The sequence below is a fragment of the Limanda limanda genome, chromosome 15, assembly GCF_963576545.1.
Source record: "Limanda limanda chromosome 15, fLimLim1.1, whole genome shotgun sequence".
Taxonomy (NCBI): Eukaryota; Metazoa; Chordata; class Actinopteri; order Pleuronectiformes; family Pleuronectidae; genus Limanda; species Limanda limanda.
Window position 1 is genome coordinate 16,850,902 of NC_083650.1, and position 23,789 is coordinate 16,874,690.

General features: G+C 42.1%; 1 protein-coding gene across 3 annotated transcripts in view; it reads left to right on the plus strand.

Annotated features, from left to right (window-relative positions):
- macrod2 (mono-ADP ribosylhydrolase 2) overlaps window positions 1–23,789 on the plus strand; it is a 423,714-nt gene that overhangs the window by 168,494 nt on the left and 231,431 nt on the right. For all 3 annotated transcript variants that reach the window (XM_061086919.1, XM_061086920.1, XM_061086921.1), the window contains one exon: window positions 11,557–11,673. In XM_061086919.1, coding sequence (XP_060942902.1) covers window positions 11,557–11,673 — 117 coding nt within the window. The remainder of the gene's footprint in view (window positions 1–11,556; window positions 11,674–23,789) is intronic.

Consider the following 23,789-nt stretch of genomic DNA (forward strand, 5'->3'; position numbering starts at 1 on the left):
AAGAGCAAATAGCAGTGTTATAAAAATGCCATTTGGTTTTACGGTTGCACAAATGTTTATCGCTCCTGGTTAAACAGCCATAGAGACTTCATTGCAATGCCTGAAATCTCAGTTACTAATCTAAACAGTGGTATTTTAAGTCAGCTTTCCACTCATATTACAAGAATCCTCTTAAGAATTAAAAAAAACTTCACATTCTCTATTTCCATACAGGTAAATATGCCTAATAATCCAGATATTAAAGAAAATCCAGAACGATGGCGACCTTTTTAACTCCATAGTCCTGTGTGGTTTTGACATGCTCTGCGTGCTGCTTTGCAAATGTGAATGCATTGTACGAGGCTGTAGGCTTTGCTGAAGAAGCGCCTTGCACCAGCAAACCCAAAGAACCATGCATAATAGCAACAGCTGTTCATGCGTTTGAATCCAAAGCGGTGGCCTTTCATTGAACGTTTCCATCTTTCTTCATTTCCGCAATTACGGACTCGCCAGAGAGTTTGGCCTGAAGATGGGAGAGTGGGGAGCGGCAGCCCTGCTTGCTTTCTCTCCTCACCCGGCCTTAAAGCATGCTATTCAAATTGCCCAATAATTACATGCATTTGTCTACTCCTGTCTGCAGTTGTTGCTTCTTAGAGCGGTGTGTGCTTTGAACAAAGTGCTCCTGTTCCAACTCTCACCTCTAGCCAGGTTGTTCTTAGAGAAGCCATCCTTTACCATCATGCAGCGGGCTCTCTTGGGTGACTCGGGTATGAACTCTGTGCTGGGAAGTAATTTATGATGAAACCGGGCAGGATTCGCTCTGGGGGCTGTGTTTTCTAGCTGTGTTTTCTCAACATTAGTGTGTCCCTTATTAGCCTAATTTCTCAAAGAGGGCAATTTCTTCAGGGGGCGACATTTAATTATGTCTGGATGAAAATTTGTGTGGGTTTTATTGATTCCTCATAGTCCCTCACATGAGGCGAACCGGCTGTATGTTGTTCAGGAACAAAACAGATTCATCTGGCTGATATAACGTCTGATCATCAATATAATACAACAAAAAAAAAAAATGAAAGGCGCCAGTTGTGATGAAAGTGTTAGATCTTCATTAATGTTAATTAAAACATGATGTACATGATAAATAATTCACATCCGGTTCTGACTCTTGATCTAGTCTGAGGGGAGCCCTTAGTGGTCAGCGGTGGGATTATCCAATTCTATTTAGTTCTTTTTTTTGTTGTCAGGCAGCAAATTTGCCCCTCTCCAACTGAGCTAGGTGGCGAGCTTATTAAAATGAGATGCTTCCTGATGGTGGTGGGTTACGTGTTGACCACCTTTGTACCAGAAATATACTGCTCCTCTAAAATCCTTGCTATGGGAGCGCTTTGATGTCAGAATCTCTACCAGGCAGGAATTAACCACATGTCATGTTGTTCTTGCTAAGAATATTTCAAGTTGTTCAGAAATGCTTTGATTCCCCCCATGAACCCAGAGAATAAATGGAGATGCATTTTGAGTTCATAAACAATTCAACCCATGTTTGACCAAGACGTGAAACACGCTAATAAGAAGTGAAGATTTTTGTGGTCTTTCACAAGAGCCTAAGGTTACGCTTCGAGTGAGAAACACGCCGGTGCATAGACACGCGTCCTCGCCCACAACAACACGTAAACACACATTGCACTTCAGATTGTTTTTGTGCTGAGGAAAGAAAAAGAAGATCTGAGTCTCTCACACCGTCCTGTTTACTGACACTCTCCTCCACTCCCTGTCTTTCCTGAGGCAGTAATAGTAGAGCTGGGGTGCCAAAGGTAATCTAACCTAGGAGACGAGGCGATAATAGCCACATTGACGGAGTGCTTGTTTGTAACGAGAGACTGGATGAGGAGTCAAAGGTGATATTGAAGGAGGGAGAGGAAGCTGTAAGAGGAGGTTTGTGTCTATCTGTGATTATTAAGGCACCTCACACACAGAAATGAAAGGAAGTTTGGAGACCTAGATGGAGTAGAAGACAGGAATTGTGGGTTTCCATCACGAAGGAGACCGATTCTGCGGCGGCAGTCTGTGATATTGGGGCGATGCAGACGGTGCTTGTAAATGACAGGACTCTGATCTCAGAAGATGTTGCACACGATGGTAGTTTGACGATGTGCTGGTCACTGTATTTCCACAGATATTCAACCATTTCAGTGCATGTTTGTCTCAGGCAAAGAAAACAGGTTATTTTGTTATTTTTAGTCCGTACAGTTTCCTCGGTCTTTGAGGAAAAACAAATCATTATAGCTGAGAAATGCAAACTACAAAAAAAGACTAAAGAAACCTGGAAAGCGTAGCACCTAATTTAAAAAAAGTTTCTTGATACTGCTGCCCTATCAGCTCAATTAAATGTTCACTAAAACAAGGACATTTAATTCACATTTTGTCTGAAGTCAATGTGTGGGCTCATTTTAGGGTTTGATTAAGGATTTAAAAGGGGAATAGGTTTAGAAAAACTTAAGTTACAAGAAAAACTTGGATGATTCAGAACAGGAAAGTCAGCAGTGGCCTGTCCAAATAAAGTATTGCTCACCGCCTGGAGTTGGGCTGTGAAGACTGAACAGTGGCCGTCATGTAAAGAATGCAGACGGTGTACTTCTGGTGTTCTGTCGGACAGAGCGACTCCGCTGCTTCAGACAGCGAGTCCTGCAACAACAAGACCGAGCCGTTGAAACAACATCTTTAAACGTGAGGGCCAGGGTCGTCACAACTGTCTCGGGGAGTTCAGCCCGGCCGGGGTTTGGCACCGAGTCGTCCGCAGCTGTCGGCCGCCAGGTTTCAAACGACCGTGTCACATGAGCTTGGGTAACCAAACCTGGCATTCCTTTACGGCATGAAGAGTGTGTGTTCCTAATATGTCAAACTTCAACCCCCGCTCCTCAAATCCAACTGCAGTTTTAAGTCCAGTTACTGTAAGTAGCAGGAATCAAGTCTTAGAAATAGTTCTTTATCCTAATGAATGCTAATAATATTTCATTTTATGAGCTAAACCGGTCTATAGTGAGCTGGATACTGGAGGTTTGATCTCAGCATGATCTGCATATACCATTAAGTGAACTGGGTACCATGGTAACATTAGCACAACCGTCTTTATACAGTTTTTTTTAATTTCAAAAGCAACCGTGTTACAGTACACTGAAAGTTAGTTTGACTGACACACAGCCCAGGAATTAGTGTCAGTGGGAGTTGGCAAGGTGCTGGGAAATGTGCCAGAGGCAGTTTTTTAAATAACTGCAATGATCCTTGCAGTTTTAGTCTTATATGTGTGATAATACAAAGGAGACATTACTAGTAACAGTGGAAAATGGCAGATGAAGAACTGTGAATTTAACATTGTCTTTTGAAACTGTGTCGGAAAATGCAACCTACATAAAATCAACTTTAAAAGTTGACTCTTGAGATCTATTTGTGGACTCTAAGACAGTGGCAAAGCATGTAGGGGCGTAACTCACCGCAGGGGGCGTATCTAGTTTTGTTCTAAATCACACAAAAGAACCCCAACCACAGGCATATGGAGACTAAGACAAATCCATGTTTGACATATTTAAAACTCAGGATTATTTTCCAGCATGTGGAAATTCTGCTCATAGAGCCAATCATTGATTGACAGTGAATCTAGCAGCAATGAAAGTATATTAAACTATTGAGATAGATTATACACCCTTAAATATTAAAACAATTGTATGTAGATGTTAAAAGTGGCGGTAAACATGGATCCCTCATTGACTTGTATGTGTCTTTCTCAGTCCAATATGGCAGATGTGTTGATACATCGTAGCAACACCTACTAAATTAGCATGTTTGAAATTAGCATTATAACTGACTATTGGTTCCTGTCCAGTGAGCCTGTTTTGTATATTTTAGAATGCAGATGGATGCTGTTGCATTTTTTGGTCATGAGGTCTTTCTCTTATTCATTATTTTTCATTTAAGCTAAAATCAAGCAGTGACCATAATGACTTTGTGATGTTTAAAGGCAGGTCTGCTGTACAATCACGGGCTATGCTGAAGTCTTGCTTAAGGGTTACTCGGCAGAGAGTTCCCTTTTACCACTTAACATGTCTTAGTCTCTATATTCAAATATATATTAGTCTTCAGCCACATGTTCAGATTTCCAAACTAGAATGGCCATCATTAGAGCGTAAACCTCCGCCATGGCCTAACTGTCCCATTAAAATCAGTCAAGCTGCACCAAATTACACCCACTCATAGATATCAGTTCCCTAAATATGACAGATTTCCTTCATCAAAATTCATAATATACCCTGGGAAATTAGTTCAAATGTCAAAAAGCGCCCTACATTGCAGTGAGGATGTCCCTGGATCCGCTCCCCCTTCGTCCAGATCTACGCCAAATTTAATCTATCCTTCCTTGGCCCATGTCCCATCCTTCCACCAAGTTTCAAGAAAATATTTTTCCGCAGTTCTTTAGTAAACCTGCTGACAGACAGACAAGCTGCAATGAAACCACAACAGAGGTAATTAGGCCCTATCTCTATTATTGAAATGTTCTGCTGAATGTTACAATAGTTAACCCTGAAACACTAACCCACTTGGGCTTTATGCCATTTCCTGAGAAAAACACTACAATCTTTGCTGACATATTTGTCAACTTGGGCCAAACTGCAGCAATAATAACAACATGGTTTCCGCCGCGTTGTTGTGGAACCTGTGATTCCTGTGTCATTTATTCTGCTTCCTGCTTACACAGCAGTGTCAGGGGAGCTGTGAGTCATGTAAGCCTGAGGTATTTTATGTCACTTTGGAGAGTAACATCTGTGCCTATCTGCCTCGCATTTCATTAGTCCAAATCCCCTGTTTACCGAGGTATTATAGGTAAAATGGAGATTATTATCCCTTTCCTGGGAACTTGGTTACAGTACAGAGCCAGATCTGGCTCCTGTTGCATTCCCAAATTGCGGCGATTAGGACACATAATCCCGTTTCACAGGGGAGCAAGCACAATAGTTTGACGGTATTCCACCTGACATTTAGTTGAGCCAGATCTCTGATTGGCACATGATTAGCAGATAATCCGAGTCATTATCTCCTTCAGTGAAATTAGTTGGGTAGAAAAATGCCGTCGTAAATCACAGAGGTGGAATTGCGGAGGGGCTTTGATCAGTGCACAGCTCTGAAAGTGCTGTGAGGAGAGAGGGAATATGTTGTTGCCATGGATACTGCAAAAAAAAAAAGGGATATGTTTTGGTTTGTGCGGAAACCTCGAACCCTCCGAGTATTGATGAAAGTTTACGAGAACTCTGTGGCTGTACGAGAACTCAGTGGATCAGCAGCTAGTGCACACTTAGGCACATAGGTTAAAGTTAGGGCCCGCCTCGATACAGATGACTACCTATTCCCCCTTTGTTAGATTTTGGGCTGATGTCCACGATGCGCCACGGAGAATCCAGCTCGGCGCCTCCTCCCTCCTGCCTCCTCTGGCTCCAGTCCTGAACCCAAACCTCGGAGGAGCGGAAAATAATTAGGAGAGAAAATTGCTGCTGACACTATTTCTGAAAAGCAGGGTATTGTAATGAGAGCAGAGCAGGTATTCATTGTGTCTGAGGGAGCGATTGAAAGCCCTTGGTTTCTCCGGGCTGCCTGGGAGAAGCCCGGGGAGAGCAAGCAGAGCTTTGCCGAGTCCCTTAATGCATGTGGGAACGGAGCCTTGAGAGGACGAGGCAGAGGTGTCTTCAACAATGGCAGGAGCCAAGGTTACAGCTGAGTAACTAATTCAAACTGCTCTGGACGGACACACACCAACCCCTACACACACACACACACTTGTCGTCTTTGTCTCATTCAGTATGTCTCCCCCTCTGTCTCTTGCTCTCTCCTTGTTCCCTTTATGAGTAGAGAGGGATAGCGTCCAGCCACCGCTCAAAGTTATCTTCATTAGCAGTGCGGACCTGCTGGAGTGGCTGCGCGGAGGAAGCTTTCTCTGAGCAAGGCACTCAGAGCAAATGAATAAATGTTTTGTCCCACATAGTCCCAGCCCAAAGCAGTGGCTGGCTGCGAGGAGAGATAGATGAGGTATTAACTGTTATATTTTTCAGCAGTGGTTGAAGAAGCCCAGTAGCGGGGTGGACAGAAGCAGATGCTGCTGCCTGAATATAAAGCCTGTTAAATGAAATGTCCCCCATAAAGAAGTCTCACCTGGAGTTGAAATATAGCACCGGGTACCTCTGATTGAGAATCACAAAGCCGAGCGCATGTTCATCTCCGGGCTTTCGCTTGACACGGGACTCAGGGTGAAAGCTGCGAGATGAGACAGAGCGCGCTTTGATCGCCTCTCAGATCTGTGATGTAGTCGTTCTCTCTTTTTTTTTCTCATGTGAATACAGTTATTGCCTCCAAGTATAAAGGAGGGACACAGACATAATGGTGTTCAGGAGTCCTTTTGAAACTGCAGACACATGGCTACGGGTGCAAAAGGAGTTCGGCTTTCACATATGTAGAACGCAGCAGGAGACTGCCCGTGTCAGATGTGTTCACAACAGCAGGGAAATGTCTGGAACATTCACAGATTCACCTGCAGTAATCTCCGTGTTTTTGTTTGCACCACATTGACACTGGCGTCGGCCCTCATCCGCAAAGGTTCTCCTATATCATTGTCTTTTCAAGTTGACACGTTCATCCGGTCTTATACATGCATGGCTACTCTTTTTCATCCTGAGATGTTTGTATTCTTCCAGTTGTCACATGTCAGAAAGGTCATCAACACACAACTGCTCGCTTGTTTTTATTTTTCAGGACTTTTTCCTGCTGTATTCTCACATGGGCTTATTTGAACATTTTCCAGGCCATTCTATTCAGGAGCAGGCAGGCAAATGTAAAAAAAAATGTCCAATGCAAACTGACTCGGACATTTGCATTCTCACATACAACACACCTTTGTAAAATGTCAGTGCGTGTATGAAAGCAGCCAACGAAATACACAATCTACAGGCTGGTGTATGTTGTTTAAAGTCTCGGTTTCTCGGTGTGAAGACACGGAGATTGAGCCGACTTGTCCTCCTTCTTCGTTAATGAGAATCTGAGGCTGCCTTTGTGATGTTGCAGGCATCCATAATGTAGAAATCTGCAGGGAATAAAGCTGAAATCCCACTTAAACGAGAAAATAAATTGGTGGCCAAATTGCATGTGGGTCATATCTCCACTTATGGAACAAAGATCTGCTTTTAGTTGCCTAAATAATGGACAAGGACAAAACGTAGTCACAATCAAGTCTGATCACCTCTCATTCCACTCTGCTTTTTGATTAGAAATTACAAAGTACATTTTGTAACCTCTAAGTTTATTTGCTTCCCTGCCTCTCTGTATTTTTTTTACACACCCCCCCCGTATCACGATGCGTCTGTTCTGCACAACCCATTCCGTGAAGCAGTCTAAGTAAAGCAGGTAAATTAAATCTTCAACTGAGATTCTGGCTATCGGCCAGATCAGTTCAGCAGCCTCCTCTCTTTACGGGCACCGTGTACACATTTCCAGGCTTGTAGGGACGTGCTGACATGAGATGCACAGTGACACACTCAGTGGCATCATAAGAAAAAAAAAAAGAGCTTCACAGTCACAGCAGCTTATGCAAGCACGAACAGGAGGAGTAGCGAAAATGGAAGCGCAGACTATTATCTACAATCTCATTCTTCAGTTACTGAGATGAAAAACATAGCCCTGGATGCTCTTGCCCGTCGGGTTCCTAAGGTGCTCGTAGGTAAGACATCAGCCGTGCCTGGTAGTGATGAGAGAGAATGTCTAGGGAGGGTGGACTCCTGCGGGAACACTGCAAACTGGAGGAGGGCATTATTAAATTTCCCTAACCTGGCTGGCTCGATATGACCAGGAAAAGATCATAGCTTGCACCTGTTCTCGGAAAGCACTGAGGGTATCCTCCTGCTCCGTAACTGTCCGTCAGGCTTTATTTTAAGTCGGAAGATTTACAAATACATGCAAACTGAAACAGTCTCTGTATTGAACACAGTCTACAAAGATTGCATCATATATCTTCCTCTTTTTCTTAAAATGCCTTCTCCTGCTCGACCTTTACAGTGCAGCTGAGAGATGTGCATCCTTGTCCAATTCTCTACACATCTCGATGCACAACCACAAATCTAATTCAATAAAGAACGATCCACATCATTTTTAGTTAAATAAAAAAACCAAACATTTATTCAATGTAATATGATGGGAAGGAACAAAAATATTATGCTATTTAACTCACTATTAAATATAGTCTGATTGTATTTCCTTGGTTCGTTTGAGGCTAATCAGAAATCAAGGGATTTTTATTTCACCTATTTTCTCAAACGGATCATAAGTACACATATAAAACAAAACCAAGCCTTGGCCTTGCCCCTAAATCAGTTACACATATTTAACAGTTTAACCATTTATGAATGATCAGGATTGACAATGAAGCCTGGTGCAATTTGCTACTATCTGCACTTTATAGTGGTCTTTTTTTCATATTGCATGCATCTTGTCAAACATCTTAAAGTGTCACTAAGCATTTGACATGTGGCAATTAAGAGGAACGTAAAGCTGCTCCTACCCCACGACAATCACTCATGTTTAAGTTTAGAGAGAAGGAATCTCCACATTTAGAGAGAAAAAAATTATAATCTGTTATAAATGTAAAATGATTTGGCACCAGCAACATTTATAATAACAAAAGATTTGAATACAAATAATTCGTCTATAGACGATTAAATCCGATTTCAATGATACAAAGACCGTAGAAACAATACATCCTGAATGCATCCCTAATTGTGTCCTGTGCACACTTTATAATCGGGTCAATAGCATCGCAATCCTTTATGCCAATGTACTGATGGGAATCTTCCAATAAAACCATAACCCGGTTCAGCTCTCTCTATATATACATATTTTCACATTAGCCGAGCTTAATGGAAGAATGCTAGCTTTGTTGAAAGACTGTATCCAGTTGGCATGTTGAAATAGCGGCGGAGCCAGCTAGATTAGCCAATATAATTACTCAGGATCTCTAAGCAATTAGCACTTCAAAATCGCCAAGTTTTCATCCGAGATGTAGCCGTCATGTAATGTGCAACTCTTGGTGTCTCTCGTTTTTCATATTGCTTTCTGGTCTGCTTCAGTTTAATGGCCAAATGTGATGGAGCCAGCGAATGCAACGTGTTGAATATACTCACAGAAGCATCTGTTAAATAGCTTTTCTCCAAATGATACAGGCTGCTAAAACCTACAATATTAATAATAGCCCTCATGTGAATCTTGTGCTTTTCATATTCTACATCACGCTGTAAAGTGAAAACTGCATTTAAATAATATATCAGAATCAGGTTTATTGGCCAAGTAAGTTTGCACAAACAGGGAATTTGACTCGGTAAAGTGGCTCACAGTGTGCTTACACAGAATACACATCACAAAACAAAACAGTACAATACGAACAGTCACAAAAACAATACAAAATACAAACAGTGCGACAGTCTAAGGAAAGAAGTGCAGGTATAACACGGTATGTGAATTACGGTTATACAGTGATGTGAAATAAGATAACCATAATTAAATATAATTATAATATATATTATATTTTCAGAAGCACAAAAATATGAACTCAATACATAGGCTATATTAAAGGGTTAGGGTTAACAAAGATGCAAGTGTTAATGTACATGTACAAAAAATATGTTCAAAACAGACAATGAAAGAGAAGTATTTATAAATGAAGAATTGTACATACTATAACTTCACATTAGAAGCCAAACTGAAGTAGCGCTGAAGCCCGGGGGGGGGACGGGGGGGGGACGTACCTCACACTGACTAAAATGCCTCTTAAGGAATCCAGATAGAAAATATTGGCTGTCCTGTCACTGCTGTGGTGCAGCTGCATTATCAGGTGAACACATTTAGGTGCTTGAATCTCATTGAGTCGGTGCAGTAATAGAACAAAATGGAAAAAGCTTTTTGTTCGGCTGGAGGATTGTGCTCCTGCGTGTAAGCTCCCCGAGCTTTCAGCTCAGTCCGTGCATTTAGCGATTCGTGTTTGCGAGATGTTAAGTAGCAATTATGATGGCGGCTGATGATCGTGGATGATCTTGTTTGCACAGTGCGTATTATGAAAATGCCAAGCTTACAGCTAGCGCCACATCCTCTCTGTGTTGTGTTAAACAGCTTCCATTGTCACCGGAGCGATCCCCCTCCTCATGTCCACATCACTGTCACACTCATGTTACTTTTTCGAAAAGCCATCAGGATTCGTCTCTGTCAAGCGCCTGTCCCTCAGTCCATTAAAGATGATTGATAGAGCTGGAAAATCTTCCGCCCAGCTGTTGTCGTTGACTCGTCCCTGAGAAATTGAAAGGAGCTGAGGAAAAAGGACCATCCCTCATCAAAAGACCTTTTGTCTTGTGCGGATGATGTGAAGCAAGCTCCACTTTTTGAAGATGGCGGATAACTAATCTCCAGCCTGTTTTCATAGTCGTACTCTCCGAGCTGTGTATCTGCATAATTATTAGATTACAGGTGGAGAAAATAATGAGTCACATTTTGGCTTTTTATCAGGAAAATATATTCAGATTCGACTTTATCTGTTCCTCAGTTCTGTTCTTTCATCAGTGGAGAATAAACCCTGGTTATCCTGGTGATCATCTTAACTCACCACCGTTTTAGCTTTGATGGATGAAGCCAGTCTCAGGCTTTTTCTTCCCCTCGGCGGAGTTTTTACAAAGAGACGCCAAAGAAAAGACACGTCTGTTTGTCCAACTGCTTCTGTTCCTCCTCCTGCCTCTGTTATCCTCTAATGGCTTGTGAGGATTTTTACAGGACAACTTGAGGAGGATTTTATGATGTTTCAGTGTGATTGATAACATGCTCTCGGAGGGATGTCAGGCTTTCAGAGACGGATAATGTGGATTTCTATCTCCTTGCCTTCTTGGGTAAGACGTGCCATCAATCAAGTGTATCGTGGCCTTAACCCGGTAAAATTAAAACCTGGGGGGGGGGGGGGGGGGGGGGGTCTTTGTCGAAACCGGGGCACACGCATCAATAGGGAGTGCGTCAGAATCGGAACGCAGAATCCACATCGTAACAGGCTCACCGCAGAGAGCTGCACAGATATACGATTACCACCACCGGGTAGCAAATACAGTTAATGATCGGACTGTATATCTCTGTTGACAGTGGAGAGGGATTACAGGAAGAACAGTCTCATTTTCCCCGCGCGTGGAGGCGGTATTAGATCCTCGCCCGGCTAATTTCATTCCAAAGCTCGTCAATATTTACCAGCAACAGGCTCAGCGACCCAATCTCCCCACAGACAGACGCCGCAGAGCCAGGGAGAGCATTCCAGAATGTGGAGATTCAGTAACGAGGAATCAAACCCACGGACATCACTTCCAGCTTGTTCCCGTTCCATTAAACATCTGTTTGTCTTTGAAACGATAAAGCAGAGAAACTGATAATTATCCCAGCTGCTCTTTGCGATATGTCACCTGTCTGATTATATGCATGTTTCTCCTCAGGTCGTTCTTACCTCTCATTGTGCATCTGTTTGTGTTTCAGTCGACGGCTGCATACACAAAGCGGCGGGGTCCTGTCTGTATGATGAGTGCCACTCGCTGAATGGCTGTGACACCGGCAAGGCCAAGATCACCTGTGGATATGATCTGCCGGCAAAATGTGAGTACCAGCGATTCATTTGTTTTTCTGCTGGTTCTGTAATGTTTCCTCCAGGGGCCCTGCAGGGATTCCCTGCTGCCAGACAGGGCTCCGTCACCTGAACACACTGGGAACGTCAATTTGTAGGTGGAAAAAAAATTGGAGCAGCATTAATCTACATTTTTTCCTTTTTTTGGGGTTTATGAAATGGCCTCATTTATTGAAACCCACGGCTCCTGAACCACAAAGAAAACCACTGTTCATGAAGCAAATGTGATTCTTTGCTTGCATGCTCTTGATAATAAATTGAGGTCGTAGTTCCTATAAAGTTTGGACAAACATGAATGAATTACAAACGAAACATAAACTCACTTGAGCACCTGCACTGAATGACTGGGGGTCATTTGAGTCCGATCCTCAAACAGAGTGGGGGTGCCTTAATGTCCAAAATAAAAACATTTTAATCATAATTTATTAGTTGTGAAAAAGTCATTTGTAATAATATGAGGAGTTGTTGTTCGGAGGATAATTAATTTGATTGGTGTTTGTTGTATGGCTGGATGATGGGAGTGTCACCCGCACACAAACAAAGACATTAATGGAGCTATTAGTTGCTTAATTTGATTGATTTTTCGTCCCTGATTTATTCTGTAAACGGATCACACGACTCCTACTGTCAGGCCGTGACTGATCAGAGGAGGGACTGCACTGCGCCCCTTTGTTTTCCATCTCCTGTCATTGATCTACTCTTTTTTTAGCACATCTCAGAAAGTTTGTGCTGTGTGTATGTGTGTCACCTCCCCTCCCGATTGGCTTTTGTAATCATTTCTGAGCTAATTTTATTTTGGTAATTGTCGTTAACACTTGCGTCACTTTTAAAAAAGTTTGCTACAAGCTTCTCTCGTCTCAGACCGGGGACGAGGAAGCACGATGGTATAGAAGAAATGTCACTTGGTGTAATTCGGTCGAGACGAACGTCCCAGCAGTCCTAACCTAACCCTGAAGGATTTCCATGAGACAGCCAGGAGAAGACATTGAGGCCCAGATGAAATTAGGTTGTGTTAATACGGTATGTCGTAAAGATGTCAAACAAATGGAGCAGATAAACTGTGAGTCAGTCTTGTGGGCAGCCGGTTCAAGTGTCTGTGCCGCCAAAACAGGGTGCACCATGACAATTTAATAACCTGCAATGTCATCTGGGAGCAATCTCGCTGCCACTGGGTACTTTTGTTGTAATTATCTCCGGGCACAACACCTTCTCTGTGCTGATAACTCGTTATAGATTGTGTAGTTCTTTACCGGGAACATCCAGTTTTTTTTTTAATTATTATTCTACGTGATGTTATTTCATATTAGAGCTATCTTTACTCACAGCCGCTATCAGCCTCTTATCTTCCAGCTCTGATCACTGTCATCATCAGCATTGTCTCTCTCTCTCTCGTCTGCTCGCGGCAAACTGACAGCCGCTTGACATCTCTCCGAGTTTGAACGTTCTGACGAGAGATCTCACTCGCTCCCGAAATCTACCCACTGTTTGGACTTTTGTTCTTGTTCCATTAATTTCCATCTCTGTCTGATTTGTTCCACCTACACACGCATCATAAAGCTGCCGTGACTGCGAACAACAATCTGTTTGGTTTGTGAAATCTCAAATAATAGTCTGTCCACCCACTCACCGCCGAACAAAGTAAACAACCATGACAACAGACAATTTCACCATTTTTTTTTTAATTTCCCTAAACTCAGTGATGTTACGTGTAGGTGTAGCAATACAGGTTAAAAGTTTTCAGTGGAATCAAAGTGTATATTAGGTTAATTGAAAGTTAATGTGATGCTAATAGCTCTTGTGGATTAAATAAAATGACTAAAATGGACATAAAATGAATGTTGATATTTGTATCATCAAATAATTAACCTAACAGAAAGGTGTATATCCTGATTCCGAATGGATGGAGCATTTTATTGTGCTTTCACTGATTTATTTGAGTTTGTCAGAAGCCAAATGCAAAGGCACACTGGACCAATTTGGTCGTGTGCAAGGAAGGGTTTACAAAAGAATGACTTTTATCTTCATTTTAACAATTGATATTTTGAGACATGCATTCACAAAGTTCAATGCATCCGTAGCTGCAGGCCGAGATATGCACATTCTCATCGCATGCAGAATCACTTCTGCTGACGCATATCTGCAGATGGTGGCTCGACTGCTCTTCCAAGAGTAAGGAGCACGCAGACAGATGGAGCGTTTACTGTTCACATCTTGGCACAGCGCACCATTTCCAAGGTGGGCATCCTCTTCCCAGTTTCGCCTGAACATTGTGCTGCTTTTCACAATTTTTCCATAAACACTCTTCTTTGGGGACCCCCCTTCACTGGATTCAAATCCATTGCATATAATTGAAAGTAAGTAAGTCTAAACTCAGATGTAATGGAGAACAAACTGTAAATTGCTTCATGCTTGCACCCCCAGCTGACATCTTCTGACTTTGCCAACAACGCGGGGAAATAAACCATCCATCGCACTATGAACTCAGACAGGATTATTTGCAGTCTCAAGTGTTATCACCCGCGATGCATTGTGTGTCATTCGACGAGGAATTGTTCTGGTATTTTTTGTTACTTTTTCAAGAACTGGACGAAAATTGCAATTTATAGCTAATACTCAAAATAAGTGGTAAGCAATAAAACGCTTCCTCGCGTCCTGGAAAACCACTTACTGCCCACAGGGGGAAAGAGCAGTTGATCTGAAATCAGAGTTGTCCTTGTTTGGAGATTTGATGTGCTGAGGCAATGGAAAATGAACCCACCCCATCTCAGGCTTTTTTTTCTTTCTCAAGACAAGAAAATTGCTCTCCATTACATCCCACTAAGCAGTTTAGGCTGTGAATCCCAGTGGAAAATGAGCTTTTCCTTGAAGAGGGCCGAGCACATGTGGGACTGATTATTATGGGGCCGGCCCAGGATTATTAATCAATGACAGTAATTACCCACCTACTATAGCGGAAAGCCTAAAAAAACCTGTCTGTTACATCAATCTGACAAGGAAATTGTCTGTTTGCCCTCATGTTAGACAAGTTACTCATCTGTTCGTCCATTAATGATCAAATTAAAATACGTTGTCGGGCGCGAGAAGCTAAGTCGCACATTTTGGACAATATAAGTGGAAAGATGTGTTGCAACATTGGCCATGACTGTTTTCATTATCGACACTAAAGTTTGTTTATGAACTGAATATATGAACTTACGATCATATGTGACAACTGGAAAACACTGTCCCCCAAAATATGCACCAGGAATGGAAGTTACAAGTGATTGAAGGAAAGATATAAACCCTGCCACATGGTGTGTTCTTACATTATTCAAAAATGTTTCCAACATCGTTCAAACCCAGAGAAATCCCCGGTTCTATTCAAGGTAAGAAGATAAATCAATATGGAAGCCTTTTAAATTTGTCATTTCCTTTTTAACCCGTGGAGTCCGTTTCTGCTCTAACTTTCTGGGTAAACGACATTAGTCACACACAGTCGGCTGTTCTTTCCTTCCACTGTTTTGTATTGGTCACCTGTAATGGATCAGGATTATTCATCGCCCCTTGCTGCGTAACATGAATTCAACTTTAATGCATTTCCTCATCCGTGAACATGCGTCGAGCTGGAGTCACGTCAGGTAGATTTTCTTCTGCATCTCTCACGCTGCTTCACAACAGCATGAGAGGAGGTCTGTTGTTATTGTTTTGATTGAGAGACGCCTTTTTGCCGAAGTTGCGTTCTCTACATTTATTAATCTTACTAAAATCCTTTTATAATGCGAGGATTCACCATTCGTATGCATGTACTGTTTGTAACCTCAAAAAAACCTCCATCCAACCTACTTCAAACTCTGTAGAAGTGTTTCTAGGGGCCCATGGAGGTTTAGCTGTGAATTTGGACACACAAGACATTCAATACATTCTGAATTAACAGGCGAGCAGTGTTCTGCAGCAGTGGGGATTGGGACTCAATGTAGATGCATGGATAATGACAATAGCGCTTTCACAGCAACAGTGATGACAATAGATCCTCCAGTTCAGGGCTCTGTGAACTGAGCATGGCCTCACTAAGTCCACAGCTGGTCCTGACTCGCCGTAGCTTAATTACTGCAAGTCACTTCTGTTGGTTGAGAAAGCTGCAGCCAGTGAAGCCAGAGGCCAAGCAAACGGCCCTCTCCAAACCTGCATTAGTGACTGTTAAAGTAAAGTATTTTCTCCAAAGTTCAGGCTTTCTATCGCACATACACTTTGTCTCTATACCGGCTGCATCAGTCTTTTTTCCACTTAAACTGCTGAAATCTTTGCACAGTGTTTATTATACTGTGCCTCAGTATTCTTGCGATTTCATGTAAGACCTTATTTTCTGTAAAGCTTTCGGCTGGTGATGCATCTGCTGAAAAGATTTCCATTCGTTCAAAAAGCCATCTTTGTAACTCTCACTTGAAGAGATGCTAGAAATGTTGAATGCGGAGCCTGTGCCGGCTCACTCACTTTATCTAAAACACACAAAAAAAAACGACATTTTGCATGATGTTCTTATCCGTGGCATTATTTCCATTTTGTGTGTTTTTCTCAGGCCTCAGACATTAGCAGACATTTAACACACAGGGATGGTGTTTGATGTTTTTTTCTGAAAAGAAAGGGAAGCAGAATCAAAAGAGCTCTCTGGAGAATTTTTCATAAAATCTTCCTGAATATCAACCTAGATTTTAATATACTGGAAACGTTGCTGTTTATTCAATGATACTAACGGGACACACTATATAAGTCTTTACCTTTTTAATCAAGAAGAACCAATATATAACTTCAAAATAAGAAATAGGTGTTTTAAGCTTTTAGTCCAAGGGGGAATTAGGAGATTATTTTCTGTTTTAATTTAACAATAAACTATATATTTTAAAACTAAAATCTCCTTATTTGCTGAGGATGATTTGCTGTGAATCTTATCGTTCATTCCGCCGCCCCACAGGTCAACACTAATAACCTTAAGCAAAGTCCTTGCAAGTTAATCTTTACTTGCACATTTCCGCCCTCGCTGTGGACGGAGAAGGTATTGAGAGTTCAAACTAGAGGTCTGCTGGAGAAAGTTAATGTCCCAGAGGAACTTTTCAGATAGACGCTGTTTATTTCTCCTCTCCAGTTTCATCTGAAATTTTTTACCCAGTTTTGTTTTTCCTCCCCGGGGTTACTTTAGATTGACAGTTCAAAACGTCTGAACTGTTTATTGTTTGTGTTGCCTCTCTCCCCCTACCGCATTATTGCTTGAGCTCTAAGTATATGCTTTAAATAATGAATCCTATTTGGATACAAACAAGAGGGGCCAACATTTTGTTTTATCGTGTTGCTGTCAGCAGTGTCCTCTTTCCATTTTAATCTCTTCTGCCTCAACCAACAGTGACAAAAACAAAGAATTGGCTCTACCTTTTAACATGTATGGATCCGTATCTTTCACATGTGCTGTGTGGATACTGTATCACTTCTGTGTAATCTCACCGAGCAAAGAAAATACTTTTACTGGTCCCTCCAGAGAACTAGTGCTCATTGGGATTCGCATGGCACCGCGTTTCACTCCAACTTATCAGTTGTAGGGTTATAGATTTCAGCCTTTGGAGTATTGCTTCCACCCAGCCCACTTTGATAGTGCACAGTCATAACCTTATCCATGCTGCATCGAAACACTGGCAGACCTTAGATTACTCTCTAATCTAAAACTAGATGCTAACTGTTTCGAGAACACTCAGCCGGCTCTCCCGTCTACAATGACCAGGCACTTCACTACACTTCTACAATTTGCACTCAAGCTTCACAGGAACAACTCGCAGCTCAGCCACTTGTTTATTTTGTGCTTGCTGCTTCACAAGCATGCAGGCCTCCTGTATTCAGTGAATTCATACGTGCCATCTGTAACTCCTACAACCAGGTGTGTTTTCTCTTTTACATATCTGCTAAACATGTGCACAAGACATTGTGAATGGGCAGCATTGCAGCAATATTCCAATGATCCCTCACATAGACTGATATATACATATTTTGTTGTTTTCTATAAAACTTTTCACCCTTTTGTCCAGTTCAAGCTCTTAATAAGATAAGAAGATATTGTGCATTTATCCTCGTAGGAAAGACTAAAACATAAACTAACTATAGTGTTGTGGTTATTGTTATTGAGAGTATACATTGTATTCCAATAGATTATATCATTAGTTTTTTTATTTTACCTTTATTTCTTAAAACAGTCCCCTGCTTCATCCTGTTATACTCAAATGAAGATTATCAGTGATAAATAATGTATTATGGAATGCTTATCATGTGACCATATGACATCAGACTTAGTAGATACCGATGCATAACTTAATTTAGTTAAACATTTCTAAGGATATGATAATTGAGTCATCCAAATAATTGACTAACCTATTAAATAACTCTTGACCTTAAAGTACTGATGTTCCTATTGGTATTATACAGACATTATCTGTGGCTCACATATCTCCAGAACCGTTCTTCTTATTGGCTTCACACTGTGTATGGTCAAGGGTCCATGGAAGTAGCCTTCAATGTCGACATGTGATACGTTCGATATTCATAAACTACACACCACCAGCAGCAGCATCAATAAAAGTGATCACAACAGCGGCGCGTTCCCACCAATGGCATCAACAACTGATTCTCCAGTTCAACGTTTAAGTCAAGGTTCACTAACTTTGAATGGCAGCTTCAGGCTCCTGCAGACTGAGTCCTGCAGACTGAGTCCTGCTGTCGCTATTCAATTGGTTCGGCTGAATTACTGCCGGTCACTTTTACAGTTCAAGGGAGAAAAGTGCAACCAGCATCACCACAGGCTAAACAAACAGCCCGGTCCAAACAGGCAGGTTCAGAACGGGCACTGCAATAGTAGCTAATGACAAAGCTGAGCAGCTCAATTACAGAGTAGAACTCATTTGATAAGCATGGCAGCTGTACACATGCCCCCCAACAGCGAGAGATCCAGAGCAGATGTTGCAGCAAACTTTCCGATGGCTGGTTCAAAATGTGCGCTCAGCAGCAATCGGATTTTCTGTATTTTTAGTTGCAAGCAGTGGGACTTATGGGACCACAGACAAGGCACCTTTGGGAGACGCACCCTCGCTCGGCTCACCTCCTTCTTTATCTAGTGCTTCCTCTCGGTACAAAACCAGAGTCTCGGGCATTAACTGTAGCTGCACCTGTGCTAATAATACTAATCATCGGCCCGTGGTCGATTCTTCTCCCTGATAGCGTGAGGAGTCTTTCCCATGCCCTATTTACTGTGGGAGAGCTGGCCGTCTGCTCCGTCTCCCTCCACTCGGCAAACACCGATAAATCACAGCAAAGTACCCACTATTAGTGAATGACATATAGCTCATTCTGATTAAATTACCCCCAGAACATTATCATTCTGCCGAGCTTGTTTATTAACTTTGTCTCCGCCCAATCACGTGCAGCCAGGGCCGACACTTCCAGGCGGCCTTCAGCCGGACCATCATTTGTAATTAGTGTAAAACTTGTAGTGTACCGGGAAGGATTTAGTCCGACTGAGGAGACGTTCCACTGTTTTGCTTCAAGCGTTAATGCATTTAAATGTGTCCTTCAGAATTAGCAATTGAAACGCACTAGGCTTGGAAAGTAAAAATAGTGCAGGTCTGAACTTCCTCTTCTGGGTTTTTCCTGTGGTTTTCATCACTATTTTAGAAACTTTTTTTATGATTGACCACCATGTAGTTTTCACTTCTGTGCAACAGCGCTGCATTGTTCGCATTGTTATCCTCGCTCCTCACAAAAGAAACGGCCGACGCGGCTGAGCAGACTGTACCTTATCTCAACATAATGGATCAAGTAGAGACAGTGTGATTGCTACAAGGTGTTTCCCACCACCTCCCCTCCTTTTGGGATTCAAGGCCGGACTGAATGAAATCCTTTGTTGTAGTAGATAAATTAGCGGGGCTGAACTCGACCCTGGTGGCCATCGCAGTCTCAACCACACACCCACACACACACACACAGTGCTAAATCAACATGGTCTCTACTGCTCACTGTTAGCACTCACATCATAAATGTCACCTCATCACCTCACGCACACTCCGTCCACCAGAGAGCCTCCAACCTCAGACGTTCTCAGGTAGTTTGGATTGTATTAGTGTTTTCGTCTGGTGGCCCTTTCACAGTCTATCAGTTCTTATTAAGCTGTTAAGTTTTCAATGAGAAACCTGTACTTTGTGTTGTAACAATTTTCGTTGTTCCTGTTTTTTTGTGATACATATCAAATAAAGAATTCAAGGAAAGGTGAGAAACATTTCTCTCCTAAAGTTTTGTGTTAGAAAAGTAATAAAACTTTGATCCATGAAGGATAATGGTCAGAGCTCACTTTTGGGATGAAAGTTGTTTGGAGTTTTACTCACAACAATTTCAAGATGAATTAATGATTGAAGAAGATTGAATATCAATGTTTATTTTTTGTACATTATTTACGAGGGAAAAGAAGCTGCATCTGCTTCTCTTCTCCAGACTCATCAGCTCTCGGTGTCTGGCTTCTCAGGGACTATAATAGATGCACTCTCATTGAACAGAGCAAACCTAGTTTCGCTGCTCGTCTGTAGTAGTCCTCTGTGCTCCGCTCTTTTCAGATATTTGTGTTTCCTTTGTTGGCTGGTCTGTCAGTCACCCAGGCCTCTTGAGGACTGGAGTAATTTGGTAATTTTGCCTAAACGGTGATACTGTAATTATGTGGCATCAGCTGCCGGGCTGTCAGTGAGACGGCCAACGGTCATTCATCACCAGGAAACTAGAAGGGGTGAGGCGTTGTGAGTGATCGGGTAAACACTCGCAGAAAGAAAGAAAGAAAGGGTGGTGGTCTTACCGAGGAAAATGGCAGAAAATAGGAGGTGATGGGCTTTAGGAGTAATGGGGTGCAGGAGCAGCTCCAGCCTGTGTGGCAGGCCGGTTGTTTGGTTGAGATGGGGAGGGGGGGGGGGGCAGCAGGGTCTTAAAATGACAGTGATGCATCAGGAGGGGGCTTGTGGGTGGCAGATGAAGTGGGACCAGTGGAAGGTCAGGTTTGAAGTGGAATGTGGCAGCAGCTCTGATGCAGTCCTGCCTCCCCATCACAAACAGCTCCCATCTGTCCATGAGTAAGCCTGGCCTAATGAAGGCTGTCGTTATAAAGGACTCAACACCCAGTGGTGGCACATTTACCCATGGAGAGAGAGAGAGAGAGAGAGAGGCAGAGACACAACCGTCGCTGCCGCAGTGCTGTGGCTGCCAAAGCCTGTTTTATTTTTGTTTTTTATTGTTGAATTGTATTTGTTCATGACATAGAGGATCAGGACACATTCTTATGAAGCCATGATTGTGGATGGATGCATTCAAAAATAGAATCCAACTATTTTATCAATGTGTATCCATAATGATACCTCGTCAGATTAAAGGGCTACTCCACCAATTCTATGCTGGATTTTCAACTATTCTGTAATTAAATACTTCAATGGCTGGTGCAGATGCTGTAATATCATTTTAACGACAAACAATTTGAAATGGATTTGAAACAGTAAATATCCCAAACATCACAAAATCCTTCTAAATTCACTGAACATTTTATTCCGCCTGTTTGGTATTGAATATGGAGTCGTGGCCTTTTTACATTTTTTTTACTCTACCAGGTTAGACGAAAGAGAGTAGCCTGCACTTTGACCTTAAAAGATATTTCACATTTATTTGACATTTTGTTGATAGCCTCGTAGGCTTTCCTGAGCAGTTTGATCTGAAATCGATGGAAGATGAAGTCTTTCACAAACAGCTGCTGAGTCAGGAAGTACAATGTGATGTTATTCCCGGAGTAGATTTTCAAACAATGCGTTTGCAGGGTTTATTCACAGATTGTGTTTGTATTGTTGGATGCAAAAAAATAAGTGATTGTCTTTGTCTTTTGAGATGAGGGTTTTCTTTGTGTGCGTGAACAATTTTTCTCATTAACTTGCCGTCTTTATTCAAATTTAAACCAATGCTCGATTTTAATATTTGTCCGTTTTGCTTTGCAGCATTGCAGTGTTTAGCAGGCGGATGTCACAGACGATAAGGCCAATACAGAACACTGCCAGTGATTCCCTAAGGACAACAGATCACAGTTTATGGTTGATACGTCACGTCTCCATTGTTGACAGTGTTGTTGTCGGGAGAAGACTTTCAATCTGACGCCTTTGTTTACCTCTCCTCCAAGAAAAAGGCTAAAACTAATTAAGAACAGGGAGTAACAGACTCCTGTTGTGCCATTTTCACAGCTAATTATGCATGAATACAGCCTGCCTAAATAGTTGCACCCCGGTCTTTGATGTTCTTTTCCCTAAATTGCCATGGTTACTTCCGCTCATTAGGCTTTTAGGATTGTAAACGTTGACAGGTTTTGTCTCCTGTTTTTAACTTCACGTCTGAGAATCCCTCTCCTGAAGGTACGAGGGGATAGCGACACGGGGTTGCCAGTTAGTAAAGTATACGCTTCTTTATTCATAAATGTAATCATGTGACCTGTGTGTATCCCAGTTTGCCATTCTTGGGTTTAATGCTGTGGATTTAGACCTGCGCTGCGGCCCTTAAAATCCATTAACCTTCCCGTAAAAGTGCATACGACTCTCTATAAAGCCTAATGGGTAATGGTACCAATACACAGGAGCTTATATGTGCTTTCAGGGGCACCACTTTTGAGAAATACGGAAATGAGACTCCATAAAAAAGGCATATATAACTTCTTTTTGATCGCATTATGGTGTTCGGGGAGTTTCCCACAGTTGACACTGCCCCGGCTTAAGTGCCGTCTCAGTCAATATGCTCCCAAGAAATTAAAGTTTGCATGGATGTGTGTAGATTTTATGGTCCAATTTTCTAACCTGAAAATTCTAATTAATTTCTTTTATTTCCCTGATCCTGTTATCGCTCTCACCACAAAGCCAAGTTTTTACATCTGTACAGCTTTATGTCTTGAAGTTGTTAAGTTTTCAGAGTAATTAAGTTATTCTCTGAGGTAATTCAGCAATTTCTATAACAGCCAAACACAGCGTGGGGGGGGGAATCATCAGATACAGAGGTTTTATTGCTGATTGGGAAATATAATACTTTCCATTTATGTAAAAACAAAATTAAGAGTTCATATCTAGCGATATTAAGATACTTTATGAAGGTCTTATATTTCTCGCATTTGCAATACCAGGATATATTCTCTGGTTCATACAGGCATCCCCTTGTTTACACACTGAACAGCATTTCATCGTTGCTGTCATAATCACTCATTTTTATTTTCTTTCACCCATTGTCCACAAACCCCCGGGACTTTGACCCAGACTGCTGATCTGTGGCCACGGTGTAACATGGTGTGCATGCAGAAAATACATTCACAAGTTCAAAAGTTGAGGAATTGTAATGCCAAACAAAAGAGCCGTCTGACGTCCAGATGAAGTGGGGAAACTATTCAAAATTAGCGCACAATTAAACTACTATTAGTTTTCCTAGGTGGTTATACAATTATATTTTTGCTGCTGGCTGAAGTCCTAAGCACTACACAGCTCAGCAGCATGCTCACCCAAATCTACTGCAGGTAATAAAAACTCATTATGCACAAGAACCTCAAACAACCCGCTCCAAATATCCCTTTTAACAACAAACAAGGGAAAATGGAGAAAATAGTTCAATTCCGACATTGCCTCTTCGCCCACAGCAATTAAACCTGTATAATCAAATCAAAGATTTATTTAGCAATGACTCCAAATCGACTTTAAACCCAGACATGTTTGCCCAGGCCAACATATGTCATAAAAACAAATGTTGGCCCGAGGTGCTGCTGTTCCTGCCATCATGCTGCCTCTGTTTCCCAGGTTGTTTTAAAGGCATTGCAAGGTGAGGAATGGCTCAGCGGTGTGTGGAGTTTTATGGTGATCACCTTGAGTCGTTGCTCTGGCCAGGAGACCAGTGAGTGTAATGGATCTGCTGGGAGCCCTCGGTATGGATTTATGAAAGTGCACGGCTGGAGGGGAGGATCAGTCACCAGCCTCTGTTTTCCACAGACCAAGAGACAGCAATGAATAACATCAGAAAGCTGATCCCGGACAACAGT